This window comes from Porites lutea, chromosome 4, assembly GCF_958299795.1.
Source record: "Porites lutea chromosome 4, jaPorLute2.1, whole genome shotgun sequence".
Lineage (NCBI taxonomy): Eukaryota > Metazoa > Cnidaria > Anthozoa > Scleractinia > Poritidae > Porites > Porites lutea.
The window spans coordinates 50,444,590-50,456,639 of record NC_133204.1 but is presented as its reverse complement, the minus strand read 5'-3'; the positions used below and the strand labels follow the sequence as shown (position 1 = coordinate 50,456,639).

The following is a 12,050-nucleotide window of genomic DNA, read 5'->3' as shown; positions in this document are numbered from 1 at the left end:
CAGCCGACCGCGCGCCAGTTACACTCCCTCGCCCACCAGTGACGCCGACGTACTGAAATTCATTCAGAAGAAAGCGGCCGAACAACGGCAAACCCAACCGTGGTGGGAAAAATTGGCCAGTCCGACCAAGCAGCAATGGGCGTACGCCAATGCCTACCATCGAGCCGAAGCGTATGCCAAGAAACGAGGGGCCTTGCGGTCCCCCTCCAAGAAAACACAACAACGCCGACGCGCAGGGCGTCATCCCCCGATGCGCAAGAAGAAACCCCCCAAACCCAAGACGTGCATGACCCTGATGGAATTGGCCCGGGCCTTTCCCAACATTGCCCAGCAAGTGTGTTTTCATCCCAAACAATCGACCTTCAATTCCGTGGTAGGACGCGTCCCTCGCAGCAAACAGAAAGTGGCCCAATGGCTATAAAAGGGGACCCTGACCCATTGGAAGGAGACCACTCCTCCTCCTCAGGATGAACGAGATTAAACGCCTGACGCTGGTCAGCGATCCCACCAACGAGTTTCCCAACAATGCCAACAACAGTTTCAAGGTGCGATTGCCCGAACGGCTGGTGTTACCGGGCGCGGGGTGGCATGCCTCCTTGATGTCCCTGACCGTCCCGGATCAAGGCCAGAGCAATGCCGTCATCGCCGCGGATCCTCATACCAAAGTGCTCAAATTCAAAATGACGTATGTGGTCCGCAAGTTTGTGATAGACTCCTATCGACGGGTGGAAACCAAAACCGTGGACTGCGAAGTGGAATTGGAAGAGATCATGAATGCCAATCAAATCGTGGCGACGGGGAGTATGTTTTGGCAACGCGTGATGCAAGAAGTGAACAACAAAATCATGCACAATGTGATGAAAGAACAAATACAGCGTTTGGTCCTTGAACCCGACGAAAAACCGATTGTCAGTGCCAAAAAAAACGCGATACCCCGACTGTCCTGGAAAAAAGGTGCCTTGGTGATTCAGGCTTTGTCCGCCAAGGATTTATTGAAAGTGGACAAGAGCGCCATCACAGATCTGTTCATCAACCTGGCTATTGCGCTCAAATTTGGGTTGGTGGTGGAAAAGACCGGTCGAAACAACACGACGGCGTATGAAATAGGGCCCAATCTGCAATACACGCTGCCGACAGCCTCCTACGGTTCGAGAACCCGACCCACTGGGTCCCAAAATCGCACGCCCTACGACTGGGAAGGCGAGCAGTACATGGGCATCAATCCCATCTTAGTGTTCGGTAACACAGGTTCTGTTACCAATCATGATCCCTTCCATGTGGTGACCCATTCTGGTGTGAAGTTTGTGCAATTGTCCTTGATGGTGGAATGGAGGTTGAACAATCTCGATGCCTCCTTTGAAAAGATTGTGGGGACCCGTAAACGCACCGTCATGGTCTATTCGGATCTGGTGGAATCCACGGTGGTGGGCAGTGGCAAGTATCCCCTGTTGCGGGAAGTGCAATTGTTGAGAACCGGCGATGGGGAAAGCACCGCCGAACCCCTGCACCATCAATGGATTAAAGTACGAGGACAACAATTGGATATTTTGGAAGTGGAGATTGCCAGTACCAGTGGACCCCTGGCCATCTTACCCCCGGGCAAAACCTTGGTGACCATCGGTCTCAAACAGCTATAAAAAGCCACTCACACCACACGAGGGACCCAAAAGCACCTTCGACGTGAAACCGACCCCATGCGCGGAGGCAGTTTAACGCGATACCACACGCCCGTGGTCACCTCGCAAGAGGGCCGAGGGTTGACCGAAGACTTGATCAAACTGGCGGGACCCCTGGTCCTACAGCAAGCGCAAGCGGGATTGCGAGATATTCAACGAGGCAAGAGTGCCGCAGAGACGTGGGCGGATCGACAGGGGCAACTCACCCGCGGCTTGAAACGGAAAGCCCCCGCCATGGTGTGGGCAGGCGGCAAACACCAAGCCAAAAAAACCTATAAAAGAGCGACTCAACGTATACGGGACATCTTTGGACGTTGAAAACAAGATGGTACGCGTGGGTGGTTTTCTCAAAACGCAAAATCGCATTCGACGGCAACGGGCCCGTGGACGGTTCATTTCACCGTACCAAGTCGGGGGCACGATCTTTGGCAAGTCGACGACGGCGCGCTATCCCTTGATGCATACCTCCTCCCGTCTGTTGGACCCCCTCGCCATGGAGAAGAGGATGGTTCGATATGCGCGCCAGATGAAAGGGGGCACCATTTTTGGCACGTCCACTCGCATGCGCATGGGGGATCCCTGGCAGGTCCTCGCGGCAGACCAAGAAAAGGCCAGAAGGAGACGCTGGCTCCAGCAACGGATGAAAGGAGGCACGATTTTTGGCAAGGGGGATCTCAGAAAAGTGTTGTGGGCCAACCAAGCCAAAGCCAGGAGGCAACGTAGGCGAAAACGTATAAAAAGGGGGGAACGTTGAACCCCAGGGACAGACCGCATCATGTCGCTCCAACTGTTTGACGTGCCTGATGTGGATTATCGGTACGAAGCCTCTCGGGAGGTGGAGTTTCAACCCGCCTTGACGGGGATCCAGCCCATCACGTTCTCCATCCCGGGCTCCGACGATTATTACGATACCAATTCCATTCGATTCAAAGTCAAAGTCCGTCTGACTGATCCAGCGGCTGGGTATAATGGGTTGAGCGCTGATTTGACCGCCGCGTCAGATGCCAACAATTCCAAGAGCACGTACTGCGTCAACAATTTTGGACACTCCATCTTTCGAGATATCACCTTGAGCATGAATGGGGTCCTCATGACGGAACAGAGCAACACCTACCATTACAGAGCCTACCTAGAAACCCTCCTGAACTACAACCGAGAAGAAGGTGCCACCAAGTTAGCCCCCCAAGGATGGGTCAATGCCGTCAATGTGGTGAATATCATGGGAGCCACAGGAGCCAATTCGGATATCCCCACGAACGCTGGATGGAGTGGGAATGCAGAATTGCGTGCCTTGACGAGCCGATTGCTGAGCGAAAATTGGCACACCTTCCTCATCCGCCCACATTTGCCACCCCTCCGAACAGGCAAATTGTTGGTCCCCAATATCCAGATGGACTTGGAACTCTTCCTCAACCCCAACACCGTCTACATGATGGGCACCCCCAACAAAGGCACCTTGGTGGCCAAGAAATTTCCAGCCATTCACCCAGAAGACATCAAAGTCACCTTGCTGATGAGAAAAGTGACCTTGAATGCCAGTGTCTATGTGAGACTGCAGAAAGAAAGACAGCTGGGCAAACAAATTGCCCGCTACCCCGTGGTGCGGAGCGAAATCCGTACCTTTTCCTTCGATGGACGCACCACCCAGTGGGAACAAGACAATGTGTTTGTGGGTCGATTTCCTGACCGAGTGATGGTCGGATTATTGCATTCCAATACCTTCAATGGAGACCTACAACGCTACCCCTTTGCCTTTGAAAAGTTTGGGGTCACCCAGATACGACAGACTTTGAATGGAGAAGAATACCCTTACAGAACCCTGCAATTGACAGGAGACCAAGCCTATGAAGATCTGCTGGGCTACGATCGATTTCTACAAGCCATGGGTGCCTACAATGAAGACAAGATCCCCATGCTACTGCCTGGAGATTGGGGACAAGGCAAGAACTGCACGTTGTTCTTGTTCAACAATGTGCCCAGTGGAAAAGCCGATGATCCTCAGTATCGCAACCCCCGTCAATCGGGCAATACGCGACTGATCATTGATTTTGCAGCGGCTGTCAATCACAACATCACCGTGTTGGTCTGGAGCGAGTATGAAAACATGTATGAGATCAATCATATGGGAGGTATAAAATACAACATCAACGGCTGAGATGCATTCAGAAGACAGAAGACACCGGGCATGGAGTTTGTGGCGCTCAGTGATAGGGTGCTGCGGACGTTGGCCCTAGAAGATCCCACGTTGCGACGCGTGTTTCATGGCGTGTACCCCGCCGACCAGTTACCCCGTTCACCCCCCAAAAGTGTCCGTCAAGCCTACATTGTCAACACGGATCCAGCGGGAGAACCGGGACAACATTGGTTGGGTCTATGGACGGAACAGAACAAGTGCGAGATCTTTGACAGTTATGGGATGCCCTTGCACGTGTACACCCATCCGGACCTGCACCAATGGTGGAGTCAATGGAAGCACTTGATCCGCAGTGACCAGACGTTGCAAGCCTTGGATAGTCAGACCTGTGGCCATTATGCGTTATTTTTCTTGAAAGCCCGTGCCCAAGGCCAGTCCTATCAAGACTTTTTGGGGCAATGGAGTTGCGACAATTTAGTGTTGAATGATCAGAAAGTGGCCGAGCGGTTGAAACGGGTGATTAAACAAGAAGTCCAAGATGAAGTCGATGCCCGCCCAGACGAGGGAGGGCAAAAGAATGTGAGCCGCCAGGCCTTTATGCTTTGTAATCCTTGTGAGTGTTGACAATAAAAAACACCATAAAACGAGAGGTGCTGTGTTCGAGGGGTCATTTGAACTCTCATCATGATTACGCGAGGGGATGTCCAGCGGGTGATTGACGCTTTCATGTTAGAAGAAACCTTGTATTGGTGGTCCCACCCCATTGAACGGGTGAACACCGTCCGAGGGGTGGATGCCTGGGATGGGTATCATTGGCTCATAGCCCGCCAACTGGCGCAAGACCAGGACTGGGTCGCTCTCAAACAGTACATGGACACCATGCAAGAAACGCATTTAAGAGAGACGATGGAACACTTGATTGAGTTCGAATCGCCACGCCTCTACCGCGAGTATTGGACAGCATGCCCAGCCGCAGACGACGACGACGACGACGGCAGCGCCCTTCCTCCCGACGACCCCGTTTTCGTCAAAACGGGCGAGGGATCATGAGCGTGTTGGCCAAAGCGTATAAAATCGGGGATCAATTGGGACGTGACAAACGGTATAAACGTATGGGCGCGAAAGGGGCCACGGGTCATTATCGACGTCACCCTCGACCGTGGGAAGGATGATTCGACACCCCAGTAGTGTGATTATCGCGGGCCCGTCGGGCAGTGGCAAGAGCGAGTTAGTGGAACAATGGTTACGAGACCTGAACGTGTTTCAAGTCCCACCCAAGAAGATCGTCTACGCGTACGACCGATGGCAACCCCGGTTTGAGCGTATGCAGAAGAAAGAGGGAATTCAGTTTCATCGCGGGTTACCGGACCCCCGTCATTTAACCCAATGGTTTGGCCGGACGCGCGGCGGGGTGCTCGTCTTGGACGATTTGATGGAAGAAGGGGGACAGGACAAACGCGTGTTGGATTTGTTCACCAAAGATTCCCATCATCGCAACATCACCGTCTTGTATTTGACGCAAGATTTATTCCCGCCGGGTAAATTTGCCAAGACCATTAATCGCAACGCGCATTACATTGTGGCCTTCAAGAACCCTCGGGATCAAACAGGCATACGCACGATTTTACTGCAAGCCTTTCCCGACCAATGGCGTCAAGTCTTGCGCCTATTTAAACGCATCACGTCCCGTCCCTTTGGCTATTTGATGTTGGATGTGCACCCGGCCTCGGATGATCGGTACCGCCTGTGGAGTCATTTAACGCGCCGAGAAGGCAAGGCGCAAGTCCATACCCTGCCCGTGGATGTCCCTGCCGTTCGAAAACGAGCTGCAACGAGAACTCGCCCGGGTTCGTCGACAAAGAGAAGGCGGACAACAACGTGACTTATCGGAGCGCATGGACACCCCGACCCTCTCGCCTGCCGGGGTGGGGTCCCCGACCTCGCCCTCGGTACTTCGGGACCTTAGTACCATGACAGACATGGTGGCAGAATTGACCCAACCCGTGGATCGAGCCCAATTGGATCAAGAGATTGAAGATTTTAATTTGACCTACCCGGTCAATGTGGACGATGCCCTGAATGCCTTTACGTTACCCCCCGTGGCAGGTACAGGCACTGCCCCGGCCACCACCACCACCACGGCACCGCCACCGCCACCACCACCCACGATCACTACCGCTCCTACCACCACCGCCACCCCAACCCGTCCCACTACGTCCACCCGCACACGTCCCACAGCCACTACCACCACCACCAGCTCTAGACGGCCCAGACCACGCCCTGCCACCACCGCCACCACCACCACGGCTCCCTCCCGCCCCTCCACCTCCCGACGTAGCGCTGGAGCCGGCACCAGGACCACCACGTCCACGGTGACGACCCCGACAGGCCGACCTACGGTGGCCGCCAAACAACCGCGACGACGTCCCCGCGTGCCCTCTCCACCGTCCCCCGATTCTTCCCCACCGTCGGAGGATGAAGATGATGATGACGATCGAGGACGAGGCTTAAGGCGACGGTTGGATTTGCTGAATGAAGATGCCCTAGAACGGGCGCGAGGGAGACGCATTCGCAATATCACGCATACCAATACGGTCACCACCGTGTATGAAGAGGGAGGCCGACCGTCGGTACGTCGCACGTCCACGCGAACCTCCAGTCCAAGTCCACCCCCTGCACCAGCCCGCCGTGGCCGCGGTCGTGGCCGTGGCCGAGCCCGTGGACGGGGACGACGCTCATGAACAAAAAAGATATAAAACCAGGGTCCTGCCTTCCACCGTCCCCAAAACCATGTGTGGTCGATGTCGAAGTGGGATGGCCTCTCGACGCAAACGCAAACGCACCACGACCCGACGTCGATCCCCCGCCAAACGACGAAGGGGTCAAGTAGGGGGTGTCGGGCCCGGCCTGCCTCTTGGGATTCTCAAAGCTGGCTATGGGATCACCAAAGCCATCGGGGATCATCAACAAAAGCGAGCCCAAGCCATTATTGACAAACGCACACGAGAGTGGGAATCTGGTAAACGGAAACGCTATGCGGGGGAATCGTTTAATTGTTCCATCATGTGAAAAAAGTATAAAAGACAAGAGGCGTTAGACAGACCAGGGATTTATCATGCCTTGTGGTAGACGACGAACACGACGCCGAAAGCAACGAGGGGGTATCCTCCCACTATTCCTCATCCCCGCTGCCATTGCTGCAGCCAAGGCGGCAGCAGCTGGAGCTGTGAGTGGTGCCGCGGCTTATGGCACTAAAAAAGCCATTCAAGCCGCGACGCGCAAGAAAAAAGTAGGCAAGATCAGTTACGCGCAATGGCAGGCCAATAAACGACAGGTCCAGCAGATGAGACGTCGAATGGGGTTGCCTCCGTTGCGGTCTCTAGGGATGCTATAAAAGACACGCTGGGTAGGGACCCAGACATTATTGGAGGATGGTCCGTGGACCCAATGGACGCCGACACCGTTATGTCCCCCGAAAACGACGCCGTCGACGTGGATTGCAACGCGGAGGCGTGCTCCCCATGCTGGCAGTGGCTCTCTCGCCTGGGGCGTTCAAGAAGAAACGTCGACGGACGCGTTCACGTTAGACGCGATCCAGTCCTCAAAAAACGAAAAAAAGCCGTGACGTTCACGTTGGAATGGGACCCCAACTATGATTCATTGTTATGCCATCAGTGTCGCACTCATATGCAATGCTATTATCATGGCGAATTGTGTGGCAGGTGTGGAGCCCTTTTTACCATAAATAGACCTTGTTCGTGGCTTGAACTCAAGAGTCAGCATGGCGTGGCGCATGGAACGTCAAGCTCCGTTCTTGAAAAGTGTCTTACAAGAAGCCAATCAACATAAACGACAAGAATTGTTACGGATGGCCAATGCGGATCAGATCAATGCCATCAGTGAATTGGTGATGAACACGCTCCGTGGCACGGTGCCCCGTTCTCGACAGACCATCACGTTGCTCAAACCGCATGCCCAAAGTTTACGCGCCATGGCCAAACCTGCGCATTCAGTGAAACGACGGCGCGCCATCATGATGGCTCAAACCGGTGGCGCCCTCTGGCCTGAACTCTACCGATGTTATAAACGTTGCATGCGCTAGACCAAACCCCTCAGTTGCACCATGGAACCCGAGATGGTGAGCACCACGGTGGACAACGCCCCGGCTTTTTTACAATTAAAAGAAAAGTACAAACAAGAGTTGGTGGAAGACACTCGCTTGAGTAAAGCCGCGGATTTGGCGGCCAAACAGCATATCCTCCTGACCAGTGAGGTCCCGGATGCTTGGAAACGCCCGCAACTCAAAGCCGTGAGCCGTCAATTACGCCATTGGACCAAAAAAGTGCGTCAACCCTTTGGAGCGCCCGCGGGAGGTGTGAGTGCTGCAGGGGCTGCCACGCCCGGCGAGGATGATGATTTTGAAGCGGGGCCGATGCAAGCGTGGTTCACGCAATTGGTCAAAGCCACCAAAGGTATAAAACAAGGCTCCACGCCGACTGGGCCCAGAAAACCACCGGTCCCGCCTAAACCGAACATCACCCCGAGTGCTAAAAAGAAACTCAAGTTTACGCCTCAACTGAGCAGCGCGGAGTTGGCGCACGAGTTGCCTTTTTCAGACACGCACGGTACAGCACCCTGGCAATCCCCTAAAGAACGGGCGGACTCCATTACGAAATCGGTCACGCGTGATATTCGCAAACGCACGACAGACTCTGCCAAAAAGAAAGCCGCCAGTATCGCCAAAAAGAAAGCCGCTGGGTTCGCCAAGAAAGCCTTGGATTGGAAATCGTGGAAAACCCCGTGATGGGCCGGAGACGTCGTGCGACAGCTACCTCCCGTGCCCGACCGAAGCGGCGACGATCGCAACGCGGGGGCAAGTTATTTGATGTGCAAAAGCTCCTCAACAAGACGGGCTTTGAATTTCATTGGCCCGGCTATCAGTATATGGGCCCTGGCACTCATTTGAAAAAACGGTTGGCCCGTGGGGATCCCGGCATCAACCGGTTAGACAGGATTGCGAAAGTGCATGACATGGACTATGATAAAGCCAAGACCTTGAAAGATAAATGGGTGGCGGATCGCAAGATGATTGCCAAGATTGATCAACTCCCTGGTAGTAAAACCCTGACGGAGCGTATTGTGAGACGCATTATGAAAACCAAACTTCGATTGGGCATGTAATTAAGTGGAACACAGTTATCACACGATGGATTGATTTAAATCACATGGTTTAATAAAACTCACATTTGTTCTTACAAGTATTGTTGTAACTGTTGTAAGGCATTGGAACGGGATGATTGCACAGGGTCCTCGTCAGGCTCGGAGTCGGACCAGTCTAGCGGCCACCACGGGAGGGGAAAGGGACGTTCCAAATGTTCGGCCAAGCGTTGGTTTTGTGTGGTCTCCATCCGCTTCCGATATTTTTCTTTCTGTAACGCTCTCCACCCCTCTTCCCCCAAGGCTTGTTGTTTTTCGGCCCGGAGTTGTCGCCGCCGCTCATTCACGCGTTCTTTGTAGGCTTCAAAGGTTCCTTCCTCCTTCATTTTGGCCATCCAGTTTTTCTGGGCTTGGGCGTTCCGGCGTTTTACTTCACTCCGCTTTTCCTCGGACATGGCATAATAGCGTTTCATCCCATATTCTAGTTTTTTGGCTTTAAAGGCCTCGTACTCCCCTTTGGCTTTCAAGTTTGCCATGTGCTGGTGGTAGCGTCGACGATGGAGGGCCTTTACTTTCTCGATCCCGTTCACGGATGCATACTGACGTTTCCGATACAGTTTTTGGGTCCGTTTGTTGGCCTCGGGGTCCCGCTTTTTTCGTCGCGATGTTGGCGTATCCATAATTTAATTCCAGTAAACGGGAAGAACACACGTCCGCCAACGCTCGTAATTTTCGAAAGGGACTCTCTTTGATTTGTCGATCCTTGGCACGACGGTCCCGTTGCTGTTGCACAATCTGCTCGCGGTGTTTGTGGTAGTAATCTCGGTTCAGCAATCGTACGTAGGCCGCGTTTTTGGTGCGGTAGCGCAGACATGCCAGTCGGTTGAGTTCTCGGGCTCGCGCTTCCTGTTCGGGGGTCGGCGCTGGTTTAGGCGGTTTAGGGGGTTTCACTTTTTTCTGGGCCGCCCGCTTTTCCCGTTTCTGCTGCAACAATCTTTCCTTATTCTTGACGTACCATTCGTGTTTCAACCGTTTCTGCTCTTCCGGATTTTTGTTAGGCATTCTCAAACGCAACTGACGTCTGTTCTGATGGACAGACTTTATCTAAGGGATTCTCCGCCAATCACGGATCTCGGTCCAGGCCTAGAGGAAATGAAAGGAGTCTGTACCCATGGGGGGGACCCCCCTCAATCTTCTGGTCGATCCAACCCCCTCACCTGACTCTCACCTGAGCTGGGTCCACCAATCCCAGCGCAGGCGAGATCACGTGAGACGGTCTATAAAAGTCCACAGCCAGCGCGGGAAAATTCAAATTGTTGCCGCTATCATGGCGGAGGCGTATCCATTCAGTGACGATGACGAAGGGGATGCTCTATTGGACCGCGCCTATGATCGGTGGGAACAGTTGGGAGGGGCTGCTGCCCGTGGCCCTCTCTTTCAATTCACTATGCAACCCATCGGTCGACGACGCCGCTGGCGTGATGTGGTGGAACGGGCGCAATTCAATGCGCAATTACGGCAATTGCGGGATCCTGTGCCTGGGGACAATATTGGGTTGGCGTTGACCGAAGCACTCCATCAAGCCATTGAAACAGAACTGGGCCGTGAGCAGCGACCTGCCCATCATTTTGTGAATTTTGCTATTACAGCGCATGGATTCACCCACGCTTACCAAACCGCCAATTTTACCGTGGGGGAATTTTTACAACGCACCGCCCGTTTGGATGAAATGTTAGCGACGTTAGCTGGCAAGTTGAACAGCAATGAAGCCTTCAACCCCGACCACGGATTCCAAGTCGATGTGGTGTTTGTCTCCATGCCTGGTCCAGGGTCTGGTCGACACAAAGAACGCAATCCTGGTCGACTATGCCTGGATCGAGAAAATAAGAAAAAAAAATGTATTATCACTATTCGAAACAGAGATGCCCTATGCTGTGCTCGCGCGATCGTCAACATGCGTGCCCACTGCCATAAAGATCAAGGCGTGGATGGGTTTCGCGACTGGGACAATCTCAAACGGGGACGTCCTGTGCAGTCACGTCAAGCCCAGGCCCTCCATCAGCAAGCAGGGGTGGCTGAGGGTCCCTGTGGTTTACCCGAGCTGCGTCAATTTCAGCAAGCCTTGGGGTCTCAATATCAATTGTTGGTGATGACCCGGATGAAACCGTTTTTTCTCATCTTTAAAGGCCCTGACGCGCCTCATCCGATTCGTTTATTGAAATCCGATGATCATTTTGATGGTTGCACGTCCTTTCCGGCGTTTGTCAACCGCTCGTATTATTGCCTGGACTGTGAACGGGGGTTCAACACCAACGATCGGACTCATCACAGTTGTCAAGGAAGACGCTGCAAAGCGTGTGGTCGATTTGACTGTCCAGAGTATGTGCGTGGTACCCGCCCTACGGACTATTGCCCCTTCTGTCATCGCAAGTTTTACGGTGAGCAATGCAAACGTCATCATGTGGAAAGCCGGCAATGTCAATCCATCAAAACCTGTCTCAAGTGCCAGGCCCAGTACAACGTTCTCCCTAACCAACGTCACCAGTGCGGGTACGCCAAATGTCCTGTGTGTCATGAATGGGTACCCATCCAATACCATAAGTGTTACATTCAACCCGTGGTCGAGAATGAGGAAGAGACTGAACCCACAGAGGAGGGGGGAGGTAGCATGGTGGCGCCACCCTCTCCCCTGTTTGTTTACGCCGATTTTGAAGCCATGCAGAATGCAGAAGGTGTGTTTGTGGCCAATTTGTTATGTTATTCGTCTAGTGAAGAAACGACCATTCATGTGTTGGACGGGGAAGACTGTGCCCTCCAATTTTTGCATGATTTGGATGCTCTCACGGACATTCCAGACAGCGAGAGTGAACGGGAGATTCTTGTGGTGTTTCACAATTTGAAAGGCTTTGACGGTATGTTTATTTTGCATGAACTGTACCAGCAACAACGCGAGGTGGTGGATCAATTGACCGTGGGCGCTAAAGTGTTGTCCTTCAGGAGTGGACCCCTCAAATTCATTGACTCGTTGTGTTTCCTGCCCATGTCGCTGGCCTCGTTTCCCAGCACCTTCAATTTGACCGAAT

At 53.4% G+C, this 12,050-nt stretch overlaps 1 protein-coding gene across 1 annotated transcript; it reads left to right on the top strand.

Annotated features, from left to right (window-relative positions):
- The first annotated feature begins 1,694 nt into the window (after nucleotides 1–1,694).
- Nucleotides 1,695–5,692, top strand: LOC140934833 (uncharacterized). Its single transcript, XM_073384393.1, has 3 exons — nucleotides 1,695–1,855; nucleotides 2,501–2,600; nucleotides 4,991–5,692. Exons 1-3 carry the CDS (start codon nucleotides 1,695–1,697, stop codon nucleotides 5,690–5,692), a joined length of 963 nt encoding a protein of 320 aa, XP_073240494.1.
- The last annotated feature ends 6,358 nt before the right edge of the window (nucleotides 5,693–12,050 follow it).